This window comes from Scomber japonicus, chromosome 7 (assembly GCF_027409825.1).
Source record: "Scomber japonicus isolate fScoJap1 chromosome 7, fScoJap1.pri, whole genome shotgun sequence".
Taxonomy (NCBI): domain Eukaryota; kingdom Metazoa; phylum Chordata; class Actinopteri; order Scombriformes; family Scombridae; genus Scomber; species Scomber japonicus.
Window position 1 is genome coordinate 31836161 of NC_070584.1, and position 26434 is coordinate 31862594.

At 41.3% G+C, this 26434-nt stretch overlaps 1 protein-coding gene across 1 annotated transcript; it reads left to right on the top strand.

Annotated features, from left to right (window-relative positions):
• The first annotated feature begins 1592 nt into the window (after nt 1-1592).
• cyldl (cylindromatosis (turban tumor syndrome), like) lies at nt 1593-13036 on the top strand. The gene is made up of 14 exons (XM_053323055.1): nt 1593-2024; nt 2745-3008; nt 3957-4035; nt 4130-4308; nt 4446-4611; nt 5396-5537; nt 6381-6491; nt 6591-6682; nt 7402-7465; nt 7564-7696; nt 9539-9647; nt 10139-10257; nt 10567-10780; nt 11426-13036. Exons 1-14 carry the CDS (start codon nt 1593-1595, stop codon nt 11608-11610), a joined length of 2289 nt encoding a protein of 762 aa, XP_053179030.1. The 3' UTR covers nt 11611-13036.
• The last annotated feature ends 13398 nt before the right edge of the window (nt 13037-26434 follow it).

Here is a 26434-nt window from a genome sequence, read left to right on the forward strand (position 1 = left end):
GACCTAATAAAGGCTGTGTGTCTGTAAAACCTGACTGAGGGATTATTTTACCCACTAACCTGACTCTACGTCGCTGCTGGCTGTCAACTGATTTGAAAACAACAGCGTCACTTCGTACATATCTCTGTGTTTTTGCTTCAAAGGATTAAAAAAAAACTATTTGTATATATATAAAATAAGAAGTATCTTATTGTGTACACCTTTTCTACTTCCTGCCATGTTTCACCAAGATGACGCCGCTGCTGTCGACGTGAAGTGAAAGAGGAAGTGAAACTTATCAAGGCAGCTGGTTTGAGCTTATAAAACCCAGAAGAGCGAAGAGATAAATACAACAGAAAGCGGACTTTAAAGTTGCTTAAAAAGTCAAGGTAACGTTAACTTTTATTATAAATCACTGTTTGATAAGGTAGGAGACTATTGAACTAGAATAGTGTCAGCTACAGTTGACGTTTCTGACGTTTGTTAGGATTTATGTTGACGTAAGTTGACGTTATATTAACGGCTGTATTGATTGTTTTGTAGCTTGCTAACAAAGCTAATATTCGATTCTAGCTTTATTACAGGGTTCCCACGGTCATGAAATTCCTCCCTGATTTTTTTAATTTTGTAAAGCACTTTGTATTACATTACTATGCATGAAAAGTGCTACACAAATAAAGTCTGATTGATTGAACCCTGTAATAAATCTATAATCGATATGTTGTCGTTAGCAAGCCAACAAAAACAATCAATATAGTCGTTAATGTAACGTCAACTTACGTCAACAGAAATCTTAACAACGTCAGAAACGTCAACTGTAGCTAACACTAGTAACGTCTCTTATAAAAATGTAAAATCTTGTAAAATGTAAAATCGTATTCAGAACATTGAGAAGATAAATCAATAATAAAATGAAGTTGGTAAACCCAGGAATGTGAAGTGGGACGTAATTATAAAATATAGTCATCATTTAGTGAGATAAAAGTGTCAAAACACTTGTTAACCCTGAATTAATTAACGCCCTTTGCCATTGTAGTGTGTATATCTACCACAAAGACATTGGAGGAGTATGTTGCCTCATGTGTGTTTACACCGTGACACAAAACTTACTCCCAATTCCAATTCATCGTTGAGTAATTACCAGTAAGAGCAGCTCCATTATATTCATTGCTTCACTCTGTGGGTAAACTTCAGGCTTTGGATCTGGTGGACCAATCTCAAAGAAGGACAACTCAACAGACAGAGCATCATCTACTCTATGTGCCTTTATGTTTTCATCTTTTTTCTCTCGTCCACAACATATGGATTCATATTTAAACATGGCGAACAACAAGTCAGAGTTGCAAAAAGTTATGATGCTCTCCAACTGAAACAGATTCGGGACGGGGGGCAGATAAAAACTTGTTACTGTGCCCCATAGTCGCTATATAGGCCTATCTTTGTTAAACTACTTAAATTAAGTCATGAAGATGGGGTAAAATATTATGGAATAGTTATGGAAAAGTTTCAATGGTAAAAATGTGTCAGAACCCTGTATATTGATATTGCTTTAACACCTGTGTATGAACTCTTTGTGTTTGTTTACAGTATCCTGGATACATCTCAGCAACAACATGGAAACACAGTACCTGTACTTCATCCTAACAGAATCACCTGAATACTATCGACACATGAATCTTGGCCGTATATGTCACATCCGTCGATTCAAGTACAATTCGGAAATCACAAACTCTGGCTCTACCATAAAGTTACCAGTCTTTTTCATAGGCTCATCATTAGATTATAAGATAAACATGAGTTGCTTGAAGGAACTGAGTCAAGAGGAAGCCCAGCTGCTGTTGGCCCTTCCTGAGGATCATGACAGGCTGAAGTGGTTCAAAGAGAGAGATGCTCTCCAAAGAGCTCTGACCCTCAGTGAAGGTAACGCAGTGACTGTGGAGGAAGGAGGAGAGACACTGAGAGGCATCATCCGCTACGTTGGACATCTGACACCCCCCAAATATGAAGACCCCATATCAGGGGTGTTCTTTGGAATTGAACTGCAGGTGGGACTTTAGTGTTGGTTCATAATAATAAAAATAATAATACATTTTATTTGAAGGCGCCTCTCTGGGCACTCGAGGACACCGTACAATTAATAAACAAAACAGTAAATAAGAAACAAAACAGATAGAAGACAGAAAAAACAGAGTAAGGTGAGGTAGTGCAGTTCATGTTAAGTGGGGTATGCAAGTCTGAGGTAGGTGAGTGTTTAGCCTTGATTTGAAGAGAGGGAGAGAGTTCCTGATGATTCATTCACATCAACTGTTTTGGTATGGAGGCAGAAATCACCAGTGATACTTAATTTCCTGGATGGTATATTGGCCAATAGGTTGGCCTTATTGTATATATATCATATATATATAAATGACAAATAAACTACAGTACAGAAAATAATATATTTGACGTAATTTAGAAACACTGCTGCCAATGCATAATTTGTCTACCAAAAACACTGAGAAGCATATTTTTAAAATTTCAAAATGTTATTTGTTATTTGTTTATACGAAAAAACAGCGTAAATTAAGCAATAAAGAGAAATGAAAGTATCTGCATCACTTGTACCACTATGGGTGTAACAAAACAAGTTTTAGTCTTGGTTAACTGCCCCTTTACATCTATGGTTTTAAAACCTTTTACAGTAAAATATGTAGTTCATGTGTAGAGTTCTTAAACTGAGACGATGACATTAATTCAGTGTTGCTGCTGTGTTTCTTTCCCTACAGGGAGAAGACAAGGGTAAGGGGAATACAAACGGGTCCTACAGGACAAAACAGCTCTTCACCTGTGAGAAATACTCCGGTGTCTTTGCCTCATTCAACAGAGTCCGACCTGTGGCTCCCACTTCTCCACCCCCCTCCTCACAGCCAGAAACAGACGAGGTCGCCCCAGGAGACAGAGTCACTTACTTTGTAGAGGATCACTTTCGTCATGGAATGGTGGTGGACGTACAGAAAAAGGGCAGAGAACATGTTGTCCGCATCTCCACAGTGAGTCAGGATCTGTCAGGAGTCATTCATTGGTACCAAAAAATAGATCCCGATGTTATCGGCTGATATCGGCCTTTTACAGGTTTATCAGTATATCTTGTGTGATATGTGCTGATATATTATTTATTTTTAAACAGTTTACATTAGGCTTTACACAATCAGGATTTTTGGGGCCAATCAGCCATCAGTGAGTTTAAATAAACCGATCACCGATCCGATCACGTCTTCTTTGTCCAAGCTCCGTGTCTTAAACTCGGCTCCTCCTTGTGTTTCTATCCAGGTACATTTGTGGTATTGAAACATTTTGCAGATGCTTCCCCATGAGGTTCTTTAGTGTTGCACAGATTGTTAAATAGCTTGTGTTTTATCTGTCTGTCCACAACACCCACATGTTTGTTTGAATCCGACAGCTCATGATTCAAGATTCAAAAAACTTTATTGTCAATCACATCGTGACAGGGCTCAAAACTAACTTTCGGATTCAAACTAACATGTCAGTGATGTGGAACTTCTTCAGAGTAAATGAGACAGATAAAACACGAGCCATCTGCAATCTATCCTTCCTTCCCTCCTTCCTTCCTTCCTTCTTCCTCCCTTCCTTACCTCCTCCCTTCCTTCCTTCTTTCCTTCCTTCTTTCCTTCCTTCCTTCCTTCCTTCCTTACCTCCTTCCTCCCTCCGATAAAACACAAGCCATCTGCAATCTATGCAACGGGAGCATCTGCAAAAAGTTTCAACATGACGACATTGATCGAATCGGTGTATTAAGACATTACAGCCGATCTCATTAATTACATAAGATGCAAAATATCGGCCGATCCGATATAGCCAATCAGATCAGCGTGAAGCCTAGTTTACATGGGTCTGCTCATCCTTTAGGCCTGGTCACTTATTTCATTACAAAGTTATGTTTGCGTTATGTTTATAATTTTCTTTCTGGTGGTTTTCAGGACACAGATGAGAACGGGAAGACAGGAGGCGAAATTGAAGTTCCACTGCAGGCTATCGCTAAGGGGGAGCTCCCTGCAGGTTCGAACTGCTATTTACATGATTTTAATATTGAAGCTATTTCTCACTTTTGTAATGAATCTGAACCAAATATATTCTTCTGTATTCACTGTAGAGGCTGAAGGCATGGACGTGGACACAGCCCAAGTGGAAACAAACACTGACGATATATACACAAATCTGACTGTGGACTCGGTGGTCGAAGTGACTTTGGCAACAGGAAATGGATATGGAATCATCCGCTGGATCGGCACGCTGCCCGACCGACAGGAGATTATGGCTGGACTCGAGCTTGTAATATTTATACACACATGGAATAGTTATAGGAACACCGTTGTCATTGTTTATAGTAATTATAAACCAATGCACATTATTGATTCCTTTCATTTAAATCACTGAAATAACATCCTTCTTGGTATGTCCGCCTGTAGGAGGAAGAATATGGAGTGAGTGACGGCACCTTCAAAGGTCAGCGTTTCTTCTCGTGTCCCCAAAGGAGAGCTCTGTTTGTGAAGCTGATCTCTTGCCGGCCTGACTCACGGTTTCAGAGTTTAGCATCCAACTACAGCGAGATGATGCCAAAATATGACAATACAGGTCTGTAGAGAATTAATTAAAACTAACTTCTGACAATTTTACTGAAGATTCATGTGTGGACACAGTAGACACAGCTAAGAGTAAGGCAAGGCAAGGCAGTTTTATTTATATAGCGCATTTCATACACAATGGCAACTCAATGTGCTTTACATAAAACAGAAAAACATGTAATTTGAGAAATAAAAATAAAACCCAATAATAGTAAACACATGGAAAGATTAAAACATACAATTAACCCCCCCCACACACACTCTAATAATAAAAACTAAGTACAGAAAAATAGAAAGAGAGAGAAATAAAATACTAGAATAGAGCATTAAATATAAGATTAGAAAAGGGACATAGATATATTATAATGTAAAGTGCTTTTAAAAAAGCTCAATCATAAGCATAGGAGAAGAGAAGTGTTTTTAACCTGGATTTAAAAACCTGAGTATGGTATAATATGGTATAAATCCAACTTTTATATTTTTCCTGTCTACTTGGAAAATGTGTGTGGTGGGTTTTTTTTGGTTTTTTTTAACAATGTAATAAAATAAAATATTAAAATATGCTAAAAACATAAAATAAAGATTAGTTAAAGAATGCTGCAGTTCCAGTTATTGACCAGCAGGGGGCGACATTGCATCAGCATGAATTATCACTAGATGAACATGACACATAACACATGAATGAATTCACTTCCTCATTCAAGTGAATTAGAAAGTGATCTCATACTTCTTGCACCAGCTGTACATGATTATTTTTATCTGTTGGTTTTTGTTTTTTTTTTTTTTTGTTTCAGAGAAAGACAACGGACACAACGGAGTGATGCTGGACCCTGTTCCTCCTATCACCGAAGACCAGGTCAAGCAGCTTCTGATTGGACGGATGAAGGGAATCCAAGGGCACTGTAACTCCTGCTACATGGACGCTGCGCTGTTCAGGTCAGAATGCACCTCACACTATTTTAAACATACCTCACACACACACACACACACACACACACACACACACACACACACACACACACACACAGCTGCTCATTTCTATACAATGTGGAATTCAAATTTAACCCTTGTGTCAAAATTAACCCCGTCTCTTTTGACTGTTCCTTCTTTCCTTCCTTCCTCTCTCTTTCTTTAATTTTTCCTTCGTTCTTCCCTTCCTTCTATACTTCTTTCCTCACTTCCTTCCCTTCCTTCCTTCCTTACTCCCTCCTTTCGGTCCTTCCTCCCTCCTTACTCCTTTCCTTCTTTCCTCCCTCCCTCCCTACCTTCCTTCCTCCTTTCCTCCCTCCCTCCCTTCCTCCCTACTCCTTTCCTTCCTTCCTTCCTTCCTGCCTACTTACTCCTTTCCTTCCTTCCTTCCTTCCTTCCTCCCTTCCTTCCTTCCTCCCTTCCTCCCTTCCTAGGATTATATCATATCGTATTTACTCCATTCCTTGCAATGTGTGTGTATTTGTGTATGTGTATCTTTTTAATGTATTAAATGTATTTACCTACTGATTGATGATTTATTCCCACTTTTCCAATCAGCTATATAATGGTTTTGTTTTATATTCAGTTCATTCAGATATAAATTCAAAATACACTTTCTAGGTACTAAAGGAACCAGCTGTTGAATCATATAATGTGATTTGAATGAATATGAATATGAATGAATAGGCAATGGATGAGTTTTCCTTTGCTGTAAATTGGCGTCTGAGATATTTCTATTAAATCTGTGTAATTGTCCAAATGTATAACATGTTCTTTTTCATCTTTGTCTCTTTGTTTTTATGCTCTCAGCTTGTTCTCCTGCTCCTCTGTGCTGGACTCCATGCTGTTTAAATCAACAAACCCTCAAGACGCTCCAATCCAGAAAACGCTGCTCCATGACATAGTCAACCCCCTCCGCAGGTGTGTGTCCTTGTTATGTGATTCACAAAACATTTTTATCATCATTCATTATAAGTAAAAAGTAATAAAATGTGTTATGTTTTTTTTTTTTTTTTGCAGTAAGGGTTTTGTAGAAGGGCAGCACATCATGAAGCTCCGGCAGCAGCTGCAGAATCAAGGCTACAGTCGCTCCTTCACCACGGACGAGAAGGGTCAGCTTCATCTGCCGCTCTGTTTGAAGCTGTTAAAGGATAATTACCGTTTTTTACAACCTGGACCTTACTTCTATATATTTCTTATTTCTATACGATCATTTACTCACCCAGACAACTTCTGTCCTTCCTTCCTTCCTTCCTTTCCTTCCTCCCTTCCTTCTGTCCTTCTTTCCTTCCTCCCTCCTTCCTTTCCTTCCCTTCTTTACTCCCTTCCTTCTGTCCTTCTGTCCTTCCTCCCTCCTTCATTTCCTTCCCTTCCTTCATCCCTTCCTCCCTCCTTCCTTTCCTTCCGTGAACCTCTGATCTGGATGATGTCATTTCCGATGATGTCAGATCAGAGGTTAGTAGGTCAACCTACAGACCCCGGATGTTGATAACATGCCACCACGGGCTCGGGGGGGAATAGCACTAACGTATCATAACTAAATATTGGTGAAATGAATGATGATAGTTTGGCAGCAGATAATGTGTTATATAGAGGCTGCGCTTCGGTGCCCCGTGTACTCTCATATACACGGGGCATATATACGCAGCAACACTGGAGCTAATTTCGTCCCAAACGACTCCAAATGACACCAAAGTTGTCTGGGTGAGTAAATGATCGTATTTTATGCTAGAAATAAGGTCCAGGTTGTAAAAAAGGGTAATTCTCCTTTAACAGACCATGATTTGTCTTTGGTTTTATGTGACTGTTGATGTGACTGTTATCTTTTTAGATCCAGAGGAGTTTCTTAACGTCATCATGCACCACATCCTCGCACTGGATCCTCTACTCAAACTGTACGCTCACACACACATAACAACACCGCTAAGTATCATCTACTACTACACAGCTATGATACATTTACACTCCGCTGAACTCATCCTGTGTCTTTTAGCTCAGCCGGTGGTAAAGTACAGGAGAGTTACTGCTATCAGATCTTCCTGGACCAGAACCACAGCCTGGTTCTGCCGACGGTCCAGCAGCTGATAGAGCACTCCTTCCACAGCGCAGGACTCAAGCTGGCAGAGGTGAGATCACTTGAGTTTCTGGGAGGCTCGTTATATATTATATATGTTGCATTGACGGCAAACCACAGACCACGGTTAGGGTTACTTACCAACTGCAGCTTTAAGTTGGTACTTAGTGGGTTTTTTCACTGTTTCTCTTTGTATTACTTATTTGATTAATCAGCTACAGTAATAAACATTTTACTTTCTTGCCCAACTAAGACATTAGCAGGTAGGTTGGTCAAGTCAAGTCAAGTCAAGTCAAGTCAAGTCAAGTTTTATTTATAAAGCACATTTAAAAACAACCTCAGTTGAACCAAAGTGCTGCACAGTTATTAAAATACAATGTAATCACACACAATATAATAATATATAAAAACAATAAAGGAATAGTAAGAGCTCAGTTTAAAAACTAAAATTAGAATAAAAACAAATAAAAAAGGAGTAAAAAAACAAAATTAAAAGTAGGAAGCCATGGATTCTCGCCTAGCTGGGACTGAACGCCAAGGAAAGGTTAATTTCCCCCATTCTCTTAAAGGACCAGTTCACAATTTTTCAAGTCTGTCCTAAAACAACAGTCAGGTGCTAATATGAGCATTAACAGCTGTTTTCTTCACTGTAATCATTCCTCCGGTTCATACTGGTTATAAATAAAGAAACCTTCACAGTGCATATGCAGTGTAAGTGATGGGTACATCCACAGTCCTCCTTCTGTGAAAACAATGTATATAAAAGTTTATATGAAGCTAATATGAAGCCTCAGCCATCCAAGTGAGTCCAATAATTATATTTTAAAGTGAAAGTGTTTTTAGTGCCAAATTCCTTCTTCTTAGTACAATCTTTCTGCTGCAGCTGAACAGGAAAGCACTGTCTGTTGAGACACAAAGAGGGACATTCTTACTAAAAAGACTAAATGTGGAAGATATTCACTTTAATTAACTGACTCAGATGACTGAAGCTTCATATTACAGGCTGAGTGGTGGTGATGGCCGCAGTGTGTGATGAGACTCATGCAGTTCTACAATTTACAGATGTCCCCTAAATGCCTCACATGCATATTATTGGTAGATGCTAGCTACCCGAGCCGGTCTTAATCTACCTGGGCGAGACACCCACATAGAGCCTAAGTACAGTATGGGGAAACACTGATACTATCTCCAGTCTGAACAGGAGGAATGATGACAGCAAGCAAAACCTGTTTCATTTGGTTCATTTGCACATTTTACCTTGTTCTGTCCTTCAATAATGGAATCATACTTACTTATAATTAGGGCTGTCAAACGATGATTTTTTTTAATCGCAGAATTTCCATAGTTAATTGCGATTAATCGCGTTTTGAATTGCATGTGTAAAATCCTGTTATTTTCCATTTGAAGGCAGTTTTAAGTCCATAATGTAAAGCATTTCTTACCAGAGTGTCTTAACTGGGAATCAATCACGGCTCTGCTGCGACTCCCACACTCCAAAATGGTCCTTTGGTGGAGCTGAGGCTCGCTTGGCTGCACCTGGGTGTTTAGCGTGGAGGTGCTAACTCAAACTCCACGTACTCTGGTGGTAGTTAAACTCCGTTTGACACAGGTTGCATTTTACTTTTGACTTGTCAACTGAAGCGTCTGGAAGTGTTTTAAAGTTAAACAAGCCGTTCAAAAGTCCAGTAGCTCTCTTACTTTCCATTATTTCCATACTATTATTATTCTACACTGTATTTAGAAGTTTATTGTTTTCTGCATTTTATATTTAATGTTTTTCTTTTCTAAGGCTGATTCTCCTGCAGGTGGCTCCGTTGACTAGTTTTCATCTCATGGACTGAATTCATTGTGTGTGTTCAGTATGTGATGTGATTTCATTGTGTTATAATCCCAGGTGCCGTCCTGCCTCATGCTCCAGATGCCTCGCTTTGGGAAGAAATTCAAGATGTTTGATAAAATTATTCCGTCTCTGGAGCTGGACGTCACGGATCTGCTGTCTGAAGGTAAGAACATGCATAAACATGGCGTGGACAAGTATGACATGTTCCTTCCTTCCTACCTTCTTCCTCACTTCCTTCCTTCTTCTTTTCCTCCCTCCTTAATCCCTTCCTCCCTTCCTTCTTCTTCACTTCCTTCCTTCTCTCCTTACTTCTTTCCTCTTTTCCCCCTCCTCCCCCCTCCTTAATCCCTTCCTCCCTTCCTTCTTCACTTCCTTCCTTCCTCCTTTCCTTCCTTCTTTCCTCTTTTCCCCCTCGCCCCTCCCTCCTTACTCCTGTCCTTCCTTCCTTCCTTCCTTCCTTCCTTCCTTCCTTCCTTCCTTCCTCATTCCTTGACCTGAGGACAACAGGAGGGTTAAATATGACCTCCAGACAAACGTGTGTGTGTGTGTGTGTGTGTGTGTGTGTGTGTGTGTGTGTGTGTGTGTGTGTGTGTGTGTGTGTGTGTGTGTGTGTGTGTGTGTGTGTGTGTGTGTGTGTGTGTGTGTGTGTTTCAGGTCCTCAGCAGTGCATGATCTGTGGAAACTTGGCCCAGGTCGAGTGCACCGAATGTTTTAAAGATCCTGCTTTCAGTCAGACGGGATTCAAAATCTTCTGCAACACCTGCGCCGCTCAGGTTTGTGTTGTTGTCAGTTTTGAGATGGTTTTGACCCTAAATCATAATCACAATCAAATTTCGATTAGTTGAGCAGCCTTAATGTAATGATAATAATAGTTTAATTATTTATTATGTGGCCACTAAACGCAGCTCTGTGTTAGAATAACATCTATGGTTTGATTAGTTACCAAATAAGTTACAGTATCAATGTAATTAATTTGAAAAATAATTGAAAGATTCGGCATTAATGAAAATAATCACTAATATCATCATCCTAATAATGTGAAGAAATGCATAACAAATGATTTATGTATGTATTTATTACAGGTGCACTCTCATCCTCATCGGCGATCCCACGAGTTGGTTAATCTGGACATCCCTAAAGGTTACCTGGGACACGGCGTCCCTCACACGCTGACCAGAGACAAGCTGGAGCTGTTCGCTGTGCTCTGCATCGAGACCAGTCACTACGTGTCTTTCATCAAATACGGACCAAACAACCAAGACTGGATCTTCTTTGACAGCATGGCCGACAGACAAGGTGACTGTTTGTAATGTAGTGTTATGTTGTGTTGTGAGGAAGGGAGGGAAGGAAGGAAGGGAGGGAGGGAGGAAGGAAGGAAAGGAGGGAGGGAGGAAGGAATGGGGGAAGGAAGAAGGAAGGAAAGGAGGGAGGGAGGAAGGAAAGGAGAGATGAAGAAGAAAGGAAAGGAGGGAGGGAGGAAGAAAGGAAAGGAGGAAGGAAGGGGGAAGGTGAGGGGGGGGCAGATGGAAGGAAGGAAGGAAGGGAGGAAGGAAGGAAGGAAAGGAGGAAGGAAGGATGGTAGGAGGAAGGGAGAAAGGAAAAGAGGAAGGTAGGAGGGAGGAAGGAAGGGGGAAGGTAGGAGGAAGGAAGGAAGGGAGGAAGAAGGAAGGAAAAGAGAAAGGCGGGGGGAAGGTAGGGGTTGTGGAAAGAAAGAGAGAAGGAGGGAGGAAGGACAGACGGAAGGAAGGAAAGAAGGAACAGTCGGGGTCAATTAGACCCTGGAGGACGACATGAAGGTTAAATGAAGTCATTATTAGTATAAGTCCACTTGTGGTTACACCATTTGACATTTTCAGGAGTATTCAGTCTCAACTTGCTCACTGACCCATTTACATGATTCATACATTGACTCTTTGGCTCGTGTGTGTGTGTCGTGTTCAGGTGAGAGAGACGGCTTCAACATCCCCGAGGTGCACGCCTGCCCCGAGGTCGGCATGTACCTGGAGATGCCCCCCGCCGAGCTGGCCAATCAGGTGCCCCGGGACATGAAAGGTGTTGCTAAGCGACTCTTCTGCGATGCTTACATGTACCTGTACCAAAGCACCAGCATGTGTCTGTACCGCTGAGGGGACGGGGGGGGGCACCTCAAAGATTTAAGCCCCGCCCCCTCCTTCCTCCTCCACTCAATCACTGCACAACTTCTCACTGAGAGAAAAACATGGTTGCCTTCACTTTTCATGTAATTTCCTTTTTTTGCTTGATTAGTTTATTTTCCATTTATGAATGTATGAAAAGTACAAAAAAAAGAGAGAACATTTAAAATATGTTTGTGTATATAAATATATATAATTTTCAGCCCTTGATGCTGGGAAGATATTATGTGGCTTAAAAAACTGATGAAAAAGTTTCTGTTATATTGTACGAGAAGGAAAAAAAAGTAAAAACTGACACGGCTTTGCACAATAATTTTGAATAATAATTGACAGTCACTGATTTTCAAAATAAGATGGCAAAGATTGCACTCTAATTTTAAGTTTCCTCCTGCTGTTTATTAATTATTTTTATATATATATATATAATTATATTTTACTTTATTACAGTTGGGAGTGAATGAGCTGCATACATTAATTAAATTAGCTTAAATCCAAAATAAAGCAGAATTAAGGCACTTTTGTAAATATACTGTAATTTTCTCAGTAAAATCAGCAGCACTGTACCTTTAATGTTTTTTCTGGCTAATTAGGGTTTAGGACAGGGGTGTCAAACATGTGGCCCGTGGGCCAGAACCGGCCCGCAGAGGGGTGCGATCCGGCCCACTTTCCTTTCTGTGTTCTTTTCCTTCCTTCCCTTCTTCCTTCTGTCCTTTCTTCGTTCCTTCCTTCCTTCCTCCATTTCTTCCATCTGTCCTTCCTACCTTCCTGTTTTCCTGTCTTCATTCGTTACTTCCTTCCTTCCTCCGTTTCATCCATCTGTCCTTCCATCCTACCTTTCTTCCCTCTTTCCTTTTGTCTGTCTTTCCTTCCTTCCCTTCTTATTTCCTTCCTTCCTTCCATCTGTCCTTCCTCCCTTTCTTCCTCCATTTCTTCCATCTGTCCTTTCCTCCCTTTCTTCCTCCATTTCTTCCCTCTTTCATTTTGTCTGTCTTTCCTTCCTTCCCTTCTTATTTCCTTCCTTCCTTCCCTCCATCTTTTTAACAATCCGGCCCACATGAGATCAAATTGGTGTGTATGTGGCCCTTGAATGAAAATGAGTTTGACACCCCTGGTTTAGGATATTGGCTGGACCAGTTACTTTAAATTAGTTCAGTTCTTATTTGATGAATGAGGAATATTTGATATTTGAATTAAACCTCAGGAAGTGAAGAAGCTTTTTGCTCTGACGATGTTTCGTCATGTTTGGGATAACTGTAGAGTTTACGGCAACGTTGGGAAATCTGCACTTACATTGTTAAAACTAGTGAGCTATTTCTATTGCTATTATCTTTATTGCTACAGATTCTGATATTTAGTGCAGCGGGTATTACAAATACTATAAATAAAATGATGGTTTGAAATCTCACATAAATCACATGTGTTTATTTGCTGATAACTTTTTTATCATTTCAGGATCTACTAACTCTTCCCCTTGATTTTATTTATTAATTACAGATTCAGTGTGAATAAACAGGATAATAATAATTAGGGGTTGTAAATCACAAGTTTCTTTATGATATGATATAATATCGATTCAGTGGACGATGATTCGATGTCTGCAGATATCGATATGAGACGATATCACAGCTGATTTAACACAATCACTTTCATTCATATCAAATCACAAAAAGCAACTAAAATATTATTTGACACTTTATTTCTGAGCTCAAACAGACATTTAAATGAAAATGTATCTATTCTTTTTTTTTCCACATTTTGATATATTGAGCTTTAAAATGTTCACATCCTAAAAAAAGAAAACAGAAAGAAAATGAACTTCCTGTTTTTATACATTAAAAACAGCTGCATCTACCACAGACAGACTGATGTGCCAGGGGAATTTCAAAATAAAAGCGCGTCTGACTCCAGACTCCATGTACAGTATTTATAGTTAATCACAGAGAGCTGGAAGTCCAATCTGGCCCACTGTCCTATGTATGGAAGGGAAGACATGAAGGAAGGAAGGATCCTTCCTTCATGTCTTCCCTTCCATACTTCCTTCCTTCCTTCCTTCCTTCTTTTCTCCATGTTTTCTCTTCCTTCCTTCCTTCCTTCCATCTTTTCTCCATGTCTTCTTTCTTTCTTCCTTCCTCCCTTCCTTCCTTCATGTCTTCCCTTCCATACTTCCTTCCTTCCTTCCTTCTTTCCTTCCTTCCTTCCATCCTTTCTCCATGTCTTCTCTTCCTTCCCTCCTTCCTTCCTTCCTTCCCTCCATGTCTTCCCTTCCTTCCTTCCTCCCTTCCTTCCTGTCTTCCCTCCCTTCCTTCAATCTTTTTTCCATGTCTTCCCTTCCTTCCTTCCTTCCATCTTTTCTCCATGTCTTCTCTTCCTTCCTTCCTTCCTTCCATCTTTTTAACGATACAGCCCTCATCAGATCATATAGAGCTACAGTATATGTGGCCCATGAATGAAGATGAGTTTGAACTTCCTGTTTGAAATAAATAAAATAAATAAATCTGTGCATTGCAGCTACAGCTTGTTTACAGTTAGAGAATGATTAATGCATACATGTGTCACATATACATGTACATCAATTCACATATATCAGTCATCTATAAATGTTTAATTCATCTTTCTGTTTGATTAAAAAGACATTCAGCCACTATTTTATGCTCCAGGAAAACATTTGATAGAATATGATGAATATTCTATAAATGATTAATGTTTTAATGCTGAGTTTTGAATTTTATGTACATTTGCACATATAAAAAAAATGTGCATCAGCTGCACAAATTTAAATTAAAAGACACATTAGGAAAAGTCAGGCTAAAGGAAAAGTGTATATAGTGTTTTTAGAGCTCTCAAATTTGAGCCTGAACAGTATGTAAGGGTTTAAAAAAAGCCAAATATGAGTTACATCAGTTTCACAAGGAGTAAAAAATATGTAATTTCCAGGTGGGGAGTTCTGGTCCTCTGAAATGAGGCCAACGCGGAAGTAACTTAGAGCTGCATTCTATCAAAAGGCCACTAGGGGGCGACCGTCTCTATACAAGTCAATGGAGAATTCACCAACTTCTCACTTGATTTCTAACCTCAGTAAACGTTTTCAAAATGTGTTTATGGTCTCAATCGCTAGTTTAAAGCCTTCTTCAATGCAGTATGATGTTCATTTGGGACATTTTGGCCTCCCTGATTTTATATTTGACGATAAAGCAGGGTATGCATTAGGGCGTGGCTACGTCCTGATCGACAGGTTGATTGACCAATGTCCTCGAGATCCAGCCCTCGCAACCATAGCAACCCCTTCGCTCCGCACATGGCCCCGCCTCATGCCCATATAAGTAGAATCCGTGTTTTTATTTTTCCCAGCATGCACCTGAAATTTTCAAGATGGCGCTGCCTAGATTAGAAACTATTGGCTTCCGAGCAGCAGTCCACAAACCAATGGGTGACGTCACGGATGTTACGTCCATTTCTTTTATACAGTCTATGATTTATTTCTCTTTCTCTAAATGTCTCCTTTGTTCCACTGAAGTCTAAATCCACTTTTTTTCTCTCTCTCTCTCTCTCTCTCTCTCTCTCTCCTCTCTCTCTCTCTCTCTCTCTCTCTCTCTCTCTCTCTCTCTCTCTCTCTCTCTCTCTCTCTCTCTCTCTCTCTCTCTCTCTCTCTCTCTCTCTCTCTCTCTCTCCCTCTCACCTGCTGTAAACTACAGAGCTGTTAATGTTCCCTTTTAGAAAAAACAAAGCAGTGCAAGAAGGAAACCAACTGATTTTCACTTCAAAGGCTTTATACAGTGAGGTTCACAACCTTGTGCCGGCGATCCCAAACGTCTGTTACACTTTCACAACGTGACAAAAAACGCGAAACGCCTCGTCGGCTTTGAAGTACGCTTCCTGTGTCACGCCAACCTCAGCTTCATCATCAGTCCCCCTGCATCACACGTGCCACGGCTTAATGTGATATGAATACACAGCAGAGGATTCCTAAACATCTCCTCAGCTCTCTCACGTCCGCCCGTCTCATCTTTTTTTTCAAACAACGCCCGGCTGGATATTTGTCTTGGTTCCAGATGCTTTTGATCCTGCTGTCCACCGCGTCCCTCCCCTCCCCCTTCCCCCTCCTCGTCTCGCTGTGATCAGCTCTGTAGATGACCTCTACGCTAGTTAGGAGTGCTGTGCTGTTCCCCTGCTCTGTGATGAGTTCGGCTGCTTTCATATACTCGAGGGGCACGGCTGGCTGCAGTAGTGAGGGGGAGGAAGAGGAGGAGGAAGAGGAGGCAGCCTTGAGTCTTAATACGCCGGCCCTGCAGAGCAGATCCCTGTAGTCCAACACGCTCAGCATTTTTAAGTATATGCAAAAAAAAAGAAGTAGAGCTCCTGCATGTTTGTGTTTACATAAAGGGAGAGTTGTGTAAGTTGCAGAAGGTAAAACCTGCATAATAAAACACAACTAAGTCAACATGACATCTCTAGTTTTGCTGCTGTGTGGGGAAAGATGTGTTTTTTTACTGAATGTGCACACTAGGCTTTTTAGGGACGATCACCGATTAGTGAGTTTAAATCGTAGACTGTATAAAAGAAATGGACGTAACATCCGTGATGTCACCCATTGGTTTGTGGACTGCTGCTTAGAAGCCAATAGTTTCGGATCTGGGCAGCATCATCTTGAAAATTTCAGGTGCATGCTGGGAAAAATAAAAACATGGATTCTACTTATATGGGCATGAGGCGGAGTCATGGGCGGAAGTATGGGCGGAGCGGGGAGGTTTCTATGGTTGCGAGGGCTGCATCTCGAGGACATTGGTCAATCAACCTGTCAATCAGGACGTAGCCACGCCCTAATGCATACCCTGCTTTATCGTCACATATAAAATCAGGGAGGCCAAAATGTCCCAAATGAACATCATACTGCATTGAAGAAGGCTTTAAACTAGCGATTGAGACCATAAACACATTTTGAAAACGTTTACTGAGGTTAGAAATCAAGTGAGAAGTTGGTGAATTCTCCATTGACTTGTATAGAGACGGTCGCCCCCTGGTGGCCTTTTGATAGAATGCAGTTCTAAGTTACTTCAGCGTTGGCCTCATTTCAGAGGACAGGAACTCCCCACCTGGTTTAAATAAACCGGTCACCGGAGGGTGTAACGGGTGGGGGAAGTGGCAGCACCCAATTGCAGCACAGAACCAGTTAGCAGTTTTAAATGATCTTTATTATACAGTTCACAAGGTAACTGAACAGGTAAAGGCAGAATGAGTAGTAGGCCAACAAACAGGGCTCAGGGTCACATCTCATCTCATTCATCCCTTCCTTTCTCCCTCCTTTCTTTCATTCCTTCCGCCTTTCCTCCCTTCCTTCATCCCTCCTTTCCTTCCTTCTTCCTTCCCTTCCTTCCTCCCTCCTTTCCTTCCTTCTTACTCCCTTCCTTCCTTCACCCTCCTTTCCTTCCTTCTTCCTCCCTTCCTTCCTCCTTTCCTTACTTTGTCTTTATCTTCATAGAGGTTTTGTGAGGTTTAAATCCTCAGAGTGAATGAAATGAATTGGCAGCAGTGCGTCTGTGCTTCTTCCTCCCTTCCTTCATCTCTCCTTTCCTTCCTTCTTCCTCCCTCCCTCCCTCCATTCCTTCCTCCCTCACCCCCCCCCCCTTTCCTTCCTTCTTCCTCCCTTTCTTCCTCCTTTCCTTACTTTGTCTTTATCTTCATAGAGGTTTTGTGAGGTTTAAATCCTCAGAGTGAATGAAATGAATTGGCAGCAGTGCGTCTGTGCTGATCTTCTGATATCATTTGAGATGTGTATGTCATCTGCACCTGTGGGACCTGCTGCGTGATCCATCCAGGGAGACGAGCGTGGGAAGGTACTCACAAAAGGAACAGCTGGACAATTTAACATCTGCATAATTTAGCAAAGTAAAGGTTAACTCAGCTTCAACATTACATCAATAGAGCGTCTCAGAGTGGTTTATACACTATCTCCATGTTTCCTTTTATGAAGTTGACACCTGAATGTGGACGTGAGGAATTAAAAAATGTAAAGCTGGTATGTATATATATGAGAGGATGTCTGCAAAAAAGCGAATGATAATGATGAATAACCATAAAGCATGTCGCGTGTGTGTCGTGCTCAGAGAGAGAGGCCTGAGGGACCGCTCCTCATTCATCCGTCACAATAAAACGGGGAGATGAGTTTACACATAATGGGACAATGAAGATTGGCTTTTAGTGAGAAACCACCGATCGATCCCCTGCAGACCGCTCGCTCCTCAACTCAACTGGCAGCCTCTCCGTTGATAGATACTGATTTAGAGCTTTAATATCAGCTCTTGCATTAACTTGCCAAAGCACCTGTCTCTCATTATAGCTGCCATACAGAGATATGACAAAGCAACAGCAGCCAAATGTCATCTTCTCGAGTAAAACCAGAAAACACGCTGCAAGATAATAAGACTGCAAAGTAATCTGAACATGTTTACTGTATATGACTATATATACTATGATATGTTTACAGTGATTAAAATCATAGATGGTAAAAGGGGCTTTGAGCCTCAACACTGTCCTCATTCCATATACTCTATACCTCATAGTTACATTTGAAATTCAGAGTGCTGAAACAGAGCCAAAACAATGAAAAATGTTTCAATGTCCTAAACATTTGGGCTGCATTGTGTATATGTATATAACATAAAAACTACAAACATTTAACTTATTTTTAATTTGCTGCAAGACTGACAGTATTAATAATAATAATACCTATAGTATAGTGAACCACTGAAAACCGTGTCTTGTTGGACATTGGCCTTTCATTCCTCAGCTGTCTTACCTTTTGCTACTTTAAAAAAAAACATCAACCAAACTCCATTAAAATGTACAGATGAGCATCAATAAAAACATTCACTAACATATCATATAAAAATTAAAGCTGCAAGCAGCGATGAACGGGCCCTCGCCCCCCCCATGCAGCACAGACGGAAGGAAGGAAGGGAGGAAAGAAGAATAAGACGGGGTCAATTTGACCCAGGAGGACGACACAAGGGTTAAGGGTTACCCTAACCCAACAGGAAGAAGTCATAAAAAAGCTTTTGATGACTTTTCATCTCCAATGTCTCAAGATGATTCTGAGCGAATTTGAAGTGGATGGGATAAAATCTCTAGGATGTCAATCTGTGGCGAGGGGCTCGATTTTATTGATTTTGCAGGGGGCGCTAGAGAGCCATTCTGCCACGTCCATTTATGCAAACCATAAAATATCAAATTTTTCGCCGGGTCTGGCTTCCGTGCAAACTTTGGTGAGTTTTGGGGGGCAAAAAGGGCGTCGCGAGAGAAAAAGAAGAATATCTTGGCAAATACAATATAGCGCTCGGGCCCTAAATAAATGGAGGAAGTGTATTTCCCAAAATGTCAAACTATTCCCTTTAATACAAACAGGTGTGACCTATTTAATAGACACTGTTTGCCCAAGAAATCATGAAAAAGTGAAGTTATTTATCAAAGAGTAATTTCCCCCTTGTCAGATTGTTAGAGACTAAAGAAAAATATTCATCAATTTGTGATTTTTCCTCCTTTAAATTCTTTTTTATATCTTATTAATTACCTTTTGATTACCTACTGCAGAGATGTCAAACTCATCTTCATTCAAGGGCCACAAACAGCCCGATTTGATCTCATGTGGGCCGGATCATTAAAAGGAAGGAAGGAAGAAAGAAAAGAAAGGAAAGGATGGAAAAGAAGACAGGAAGGAAAGATGAAAGGGAGAAAGGAAGGGAGGAAGGACAGATGGAAGGACAGATGGAAGGAAGGAAGGAAGGAAAAAGGAAAAGAAGACAGGAAGGAATGATGGAAGGAAGGACAGATGGAGGGAAGAGAGGAAGGACAGATGGAAGGAAGGAAGGAAGGAAGGAAGGAAGGAATGAAAGAGGGAAAGATGGAAGGAAGGGAGAAAGGAAGGAAGGAAGGAAGGAATGAAAGAGGGAAAGATGGAAGGAAGGGAGAAAGGACAGATGGAAGGAAGGAAAAGAAGACAGGAAGGAAAGATGGAAGGAAGGAAGGAAGGAAAAGAAGACAGGAAGGAAAGATGGAAGGAAAAGAAGACAGGAAGGAAAGATGGAAGGAAGGAAGGAAGGAAGGAAAAAAAGACAGGAAGGAAAGTGGGCCGAATTGGACCCCTCAGCGGGCCGGTTCTGGCCCACGGGCCGCATGTTTGACACCCCTGACCTACCGTAGCGACCTCGTTACATGACTGTGCACCTTAACGATGAATCATCTTAACTAATGACATCATCCCTAATGTTTACGTACTGCTGAGTTAACGATGATTAATGCCAGGCATCGAGTGTTCAATTACAGGACATGTTCAGAAAGGAGAGGAAATGCGCAGGGTTCGGCCCGTTCATCTGATTATAAAAACCGAGACCTCTGAAACTCCATAGCAACCGTCGCCGTGGTCGAACAGGAAGCTCGATTTGTCAGAGAAGCAACATGTAAACAGAGGAGATCAATGATGTCGCTCTAAAAGGCTCACAAGCTCTGGATGGAGGAGGGTTTGATTAGGAGCCATCTATCAGGCTCCAACCTGCTCTGCTCATTACAACCTCAAGAGCTTCATGTCTGTCCGTCCGTCCTTCCTTCTTTCCTTCCTCTGTCCTTCTTTCCTTCCTGCTATCCTCATTAAAACCTCAGAACAAGTCCTTCCTTCCTTCCTTCCTTCCTTCCTCTGTCCTTCCTTCCTTCCTCTGTCCTTCCTTCTTCTGTCCTTCTTTCCTTTCCTTCCTTCCTGCTCTGCTCATTAAAACCTCAGAACAAGTCCTTCCTTCCTTCCTTCCTTCTTTCCTTCCTCTGTCCTTCCTTCTTCTGTCCTTCTTTCCTTTCCTTCCTTCCTGCTCTGCTCATTAAAACCTCAGAACAAGTCCTTAATGTCCACTTATATTTGCAAATGCAAACAAATACAAAGGGATTGCAGCGGCATAAATGTGACTGCTATTCTGCATGCATCCATGATCACCATAGACTGTAAACATAGACTGTAGATTGTTAATAATGTCACATTTAACCCAGGAGCAGTTTCTGGTTCCCTAAATCTCTGTTTTTCTCTGTTTACATGCAAACGTACAAACTGAGTTTTCCAACATCTCCACTCTGGCCGGAGTTTTTAAAAAGCTTCGTTTCAGGGGTGAATTCTCCGTTTGCGTCTGAACGGAGGGAGCAAACGATGGTTAATGTCTCAGTTTTTAAAAATAACCAGGTACGTATAAACGGGGCCTAAATCCACTAGGAGAGCGAAGACAATGAGACACAGCTGCAACACATTAAGGTGGAGCAGGCAATCACACAGGTGGGAAACTTGACAGGAAGTGGATCTGAAATGAGACAAGAGAAAAGTTACCAAAATAAAACAGATTCTGTGACTCGTTCACCATCATCACATCAAGTCTGTGAGCGTTACGAAACCTCATGGAAGTGTTTCCATGGAGCTTTATTGAAATTCCTGATCCTGTCGCCAATTTCAATCAATCTTTATTTGTATAGCGCCAAATCACAACAGAGTTATCTCAAGGCACTTTACACATAGAGCAGGTTCTAAACCAAACTCTTCAGGTTTTAACTTTAAAGAGACCCAACATTCCCACATGAGCAACAGTGGCAAGAAAAAACTCCCTTTTAACAGGAAGAACCCTCAGAACCAGACTCAGAGTGGGAGAACATCTGCCTCGACCGGTTGGAGTTGAGAGGAGAGAGAGGAAGGATAGAGGAGAGAGAGGAAGGAGAGGAGAGAGAGGAGAGAGAGAGGAAGGAGAGGAAGGAGAAGGAGAAGCACAATGAAAATCAACAATGAAGCTAGAAGGTCCGGGACTGAATCTGTCATCCGGACGTCTACAGGCCCAGATTACCTGTGAGACCAGAAAGCACAGACAACTCCGGGGAAGAAGTTTAGGTTATTGAACGCATTAACAGAACATGAATGTTAATGAATATAGATGGATGGATAGAGAGAGAGAGGGAAGAGGAGAGAGGAGCTCAGTGCATCATGGGAGTCCCCCGGCAGTCTAAGCCTATAGCAGCATAAGTTAAGAGCTCAAAGAGCCCTAACTATAAGCTTTATCAAAAAGGAAAGTTTGAAGCCTACTCTTAAATGTAGGGAGGGTGTCTGCCCCTCGAACCAAATCTGGAAGATGATTCCACAGGAGAGGAGCCTGATAGCTGAAGGCTCTACCTCCTGTTCTACTTTTAGAGATACTAGGAACCACAGTGTTCTAGTAGGTACATAAGGTTCAGAGCGCTTTTCTGAATGTTAGGTTGTTACCGATATGTGCACGTCTGATCACTATGCACAGTGAAATCTTCCCTTTTTATCAATTGCTAAACAATTAAATCCACAACTGAGTACTCTCCCGTTGTAAATGAACAAAAAAATCATCCTTTGCATCTAGTCTAGTTTAACATATTATACCAGATCCACTCACATGTATCTTTAAGCCCTCTGAGTATTCTGTGTCCATGACCCAACCTCACTAAATCAATAGATGAAGCTAAAATTAATTTAAAAAAAAAAACAAATGCCATCAAAAGTGAGCATTGCACATATTATTATATTATGTTAATTACTGTTATTGATTATTTTCTGCACCCACTTAATGTAAGGCTCCCTGTGGACCGGATGATTGATGGGTTTCAACAGCCGTCAGAACTAGCAGACGTCCTGGGAGCCATTCTGCATGAAGTCTGGACATTTGGTCTTTCGGGTCTCTTTGTCTTTTCTTCCTCCATGAATGGAAGAGAGATGGAGAGCAGAGGGTTGACGTTAACATCCAGAGTGTGATTAATCTGGTGTAAAGCCTTCAGTCCATGTCGTCCTCCGGGTCAAATTGACCCTGTCCGTTTTGACTGTTCCTTCTATTCCCTTATTCCTTCCTCTCACCCTCCTTTCCTTCCTTCTTTTCTACCTCCTATCCTTCCTCCTACCTTCCTTCCTTCCTTCTTTCCTCCCTCCTTTCCTTCCTTCCTTCTCTCTTTTCCTTCCTTCCCTCATTTCCTTCCTTCTTTTCTACCTCCTTTCCTTGCTTCCCTCCTTCTCTCTTCCTTCCTCCCACCTTCCTTTCCTTCCTTCTTTTCTACCTCCTTTCCTTCCTTCCCTCCTCCTCTCTTTCTTTCCTCCCTCCCTCCCTCCCTCCTTCTCTCTTTCTTTCCTCCCCTCCCTCTTCCTTCCTTCCTTCCTCCCTCATTTCTTCTTTCCTTCCTCCCTCCCTCCTTCCTTCCCTCCTTCTCTTCTTTCCTCCCTCCATCCCTCCTTCCTTCCTCCCTCCTTTCCTTCCTTGACTCAAGGGTTAATGTAAAATAAACCAACTTGCCCAACCTGAAGTCAGTCTGTGAGGCTTATAATGACAAACCTTATGTATCTGAGTGGAGACAGCAAACATCCTCATTGCTGGAAATCTTTTATTCAAACCTGCTCATCAGTTTTCTCTCTTCGTCCTGACTCCTGACCTTCGAGAGAAATAAGAGAAAACAGAGCAGACTTTTTTTTTTTTTTTTTTTTCCTGAAGGGTTCGTCTCAGTCAGCGGGGACGGACCTACCACTGCTGCTGTTAGTTGTTGTTGGTCCTTGTAAAGATACAGTAATGCTGATCAGGTTTCTTCTCTTAATGATGCTGTTGGGAGAGAGAGAGAGAGAGAGAGAGAGAGAGAGAGAGAGAGGAGAGAGAGAGAGAGAGAGAGAGAGAGAGAGAGGAGAGAGAGGAGAGAGAGAGAGAGAGAGAGAGAGAGAGAGAGAGAGAGAGAGAGAGAGAGAGAGAGAGAGAGAGAGAGAGAGAGAGAGAGAGAGAGTGTTCAGGTTAGTGCTTTGAGGACAGATACTGTGTACTCAATAAAAAAAAAAAACCTTTCAGTGAAGCCTGTTGTGAAGAGATTCTGATCGTATTCAAGCTGTTTATTCATTTTTAAACAGGAGGGATTTAACGTGACCTTTAATATCCAAGACAAACTTCTGCCCTCCATACAAAGGTAGAAAAAGTAGATTCATGTTCAACACTTGTATTGTTTCCTTAGAGGTGGAGAGTGTGCAGCCTTTTTTTAAAAGAGTACTGGAACAGCAGATATTTGATCATTTTTCATCAAAGGGTGCTGTGCTGTGATATTTCCCGTTCAGTACATCTTCCAGCAACAACTTCTGGACTATTAGAGTTTCTAAATCAGGACCTCTTCAGGATGTAGCGATGATGTCAAGGAATGAAGGAGTCGCTGAGGGTTAAGAGGTACTAAAAGTAATAATAAAGGGTATAAAGGGGCCACAGACGCAGGTAAAACGGCAGGAGCTGTGATTTTATCTGGTACTCCACGATTCTTCCCCTGGTTGTTAAAAAGTTAAAGTCTGTGTAAAGTAAGAATAAATATGTGTTCTGAGTTTGACATACCACAGAAAAGTGTGTTGTTAACCACCCTGCCAAATTTGAATGATTAAAAAAATCGCCAAATATATGAAATTAGGCTTCAAAGTTCAGCCTCTTTCTCTGCTCCCAAACGCTGAGTTCACAGAAACCCCGCCCCCTGCCCTTCCTTCTTTCCTTTCCTCCCTCCCTTCCTTCCTTCCTCCCTCCCTTCCTTCCTTGACTCTAGGACAACAGGAGGGTTAAACCAGGAAACATGTTGATGATTTCATAATGATATAAGGTATAATGCTTTAAATTCATATTGTACCCAAGTCAGAATAGCAAAAAAGTGCCCCACATAATCCTCCATATCTGTTATTGAATGGATTCATTGGAGGTTTGGCTCTGCACATGAGATTTGTTAATAATAAGAAAAATATACAAACATCCTGTAACGGCTGGTGAGTGTGGACCTAGTTACAAGAAGGGGAAGCGAGGCAGAGGTACAAAGTCCAGCAAGGCAAGTTCTTTAATCCAAAGAGGAGGCAGGTGGTCACACACGAAAAGGCTAGCAGGAATCAGGCGAACAAAACAGGCAAGGAGCAGGCAGAAAATCTGAGGTAAAAAAAACAAACCGGTCTTACACAAGGAAACAGACATGGGCGAGAAAGCAAGTACACAGGGTAACAAAGACAATCTGGCAAGGAAGACATGGTGGGGTGGGGTTATATACACACACAGGGAGGCAAGACACAGGTGAAACAAATAGATAATCAACTAAGGCGGGAAAAAGAACAAAGAGGGGAAGTAAAACTGACAGCACAGGGGAAGACTAGACTTTCAAAATAAAACAGGAAGTGTAAAACACAACATAAAATACAGAGTCTGAAACATCCTACCAGCTAAACATGAGTATGACAGTATGTTAGCATTGATCTGAAGGCAACACAGAGCGTTTCGTGTCCTTGATAATCTGACAGTACAAAGGTGTCTGATTCATCGTCTTTCTGTCAGCTGAAAGTAAACACAATCTCTTTTCTATAATTTGATTGTGTTGCATATCATGTTCTGTCTTATTAAACTAGCCTAAGAGACAGAGCCAGCTTGTTCTTCACTGTCAATATAACATAATGCTTTTCTAAATGTGGCGGTAAAACTCTCGCTCACCTACAGTCGGACTTCCCATCGCTACTGTCCGCAGCATCAGTGACTGTAAATGTGAAATATGAAGATTCTTCCCAGCTGGATGTTTATCCCTGAGACACAATGAGATTAGACCTTTGAACGAGCTCTGTGACATCATTTATAAAACACTCGTCACATACAGTAGAGACCAGCGGTGTCAAACTCATTTTCATTAAAGGGCCACATACAGTACAGCCCAGTTTGATCTGATGTGGACCATTAACAAGAAGGAAGGAAGGAAGGAAGGAAGGAAGGAAGGAAGGAAAGGATTAAGGAAGGAAGGAAGGAAAACAAGACAGGAAGGAAAGATGGAAGGAAGGAAGGAAAAAGTAGGAAAAGAAGACAGGATGGAAATATGGAAGTAAGTAAGGACAGATGGAAGGAAAGAAGGAAAAGAAGACAGGAAACGAGGGAGGAAGGAAAGGAGGAATGAAGGGAGTAGGGAGGGAGGGAGGAAAGGAGGAAGGAAGGAAGAGAGTAGGCAGGGAGGAAGGAAGGAAAGAAAGGAAGGAAAGGAGTATGGAAGGAAAAGGGAGCAAAGAAAGAGGGAAGGAGGGGAAGAACGAAGGAAAAAATAAAAAAAAAGGAAGGAAGGAAAGAAGGAAAGAGTAAGGAGGAAAAGAGGAAGGAAGGAAGGAAGGAAGGAAGGAGTAAGGAAGGAAGAAAAGAGCAAGGGAGGAAGGAGAGAATGAAGGAAGGAAGGAAGGGAGTAAGGAAGGAAGGAAGGAAGGAAGGAAGGAAGGAAAGAAAGGAAGGAGTGAGTAAGGAGGAAAAGAGGAAGGAAGGAAGGAGAGAATGAAGGAAGGAAGGAAGGAAGGAAGGAGAGAATGAAGGAAGGAAGGAAGGAGAGAATGAAGGAAGGAGAGAATGAAGGAAGGAAGGAAGGAAGGAAGGAAGGAAGGAAAGAACCACCATCAAAGTTTTTTAATGTATGATAATAATACATAACGCATTAAATGCAATAAAATGACAGTTGACAGATTAATGAGCTTCTCTCGCTGCTGTATCTCATATGACACATCAGTGCATTGCTTTATCTTTGTACTACATGCGTCTGATCACACTGATAATTAAAAGTCTTTAAATGTCATGTGTCAAATATGATTCATCTGGCATTAGAGGGATGAAAAGCTGGATTATGTGGGTTTCTTTCTCCTCTATTCATCCTTATCTCCTTTTTGAGTTAATTCTTGGAAAGAAACTCAGCAGTGCACAAAACATGGGAGCAAAAAATGAATCCCTTGTGTTTAAACATTAAAAAAAAACATTCTCCATAACTC

What these genes read in the sequence shown, in the direction of transcription:
- cyldl (XM_053323055.1), top strand. Translation starts at nt 1,593, where the DNA reads ATGGAAACACAGTACCTGTACTTCATCCTAACAGAATCACCTGAATAC. An exon ending in TAAGGGGGAGCTCCCTGCAG is followed by an intron (nt 4,036 to 4,129) that starts GTTCGAACTGCT and finishes TATTCACTGTAG; the next exon opens with AGGCTGAAGGCATGGACGTG. An exon ending in CACGGATCTGCTGTCTGAAG is followed by an intron (nt 9,648 to 10,138) that starts GTAAGAACATGC and finishes TGTGTGTTTCAG; the next exon opens with GTCCTCAGCAGTGCATGATC.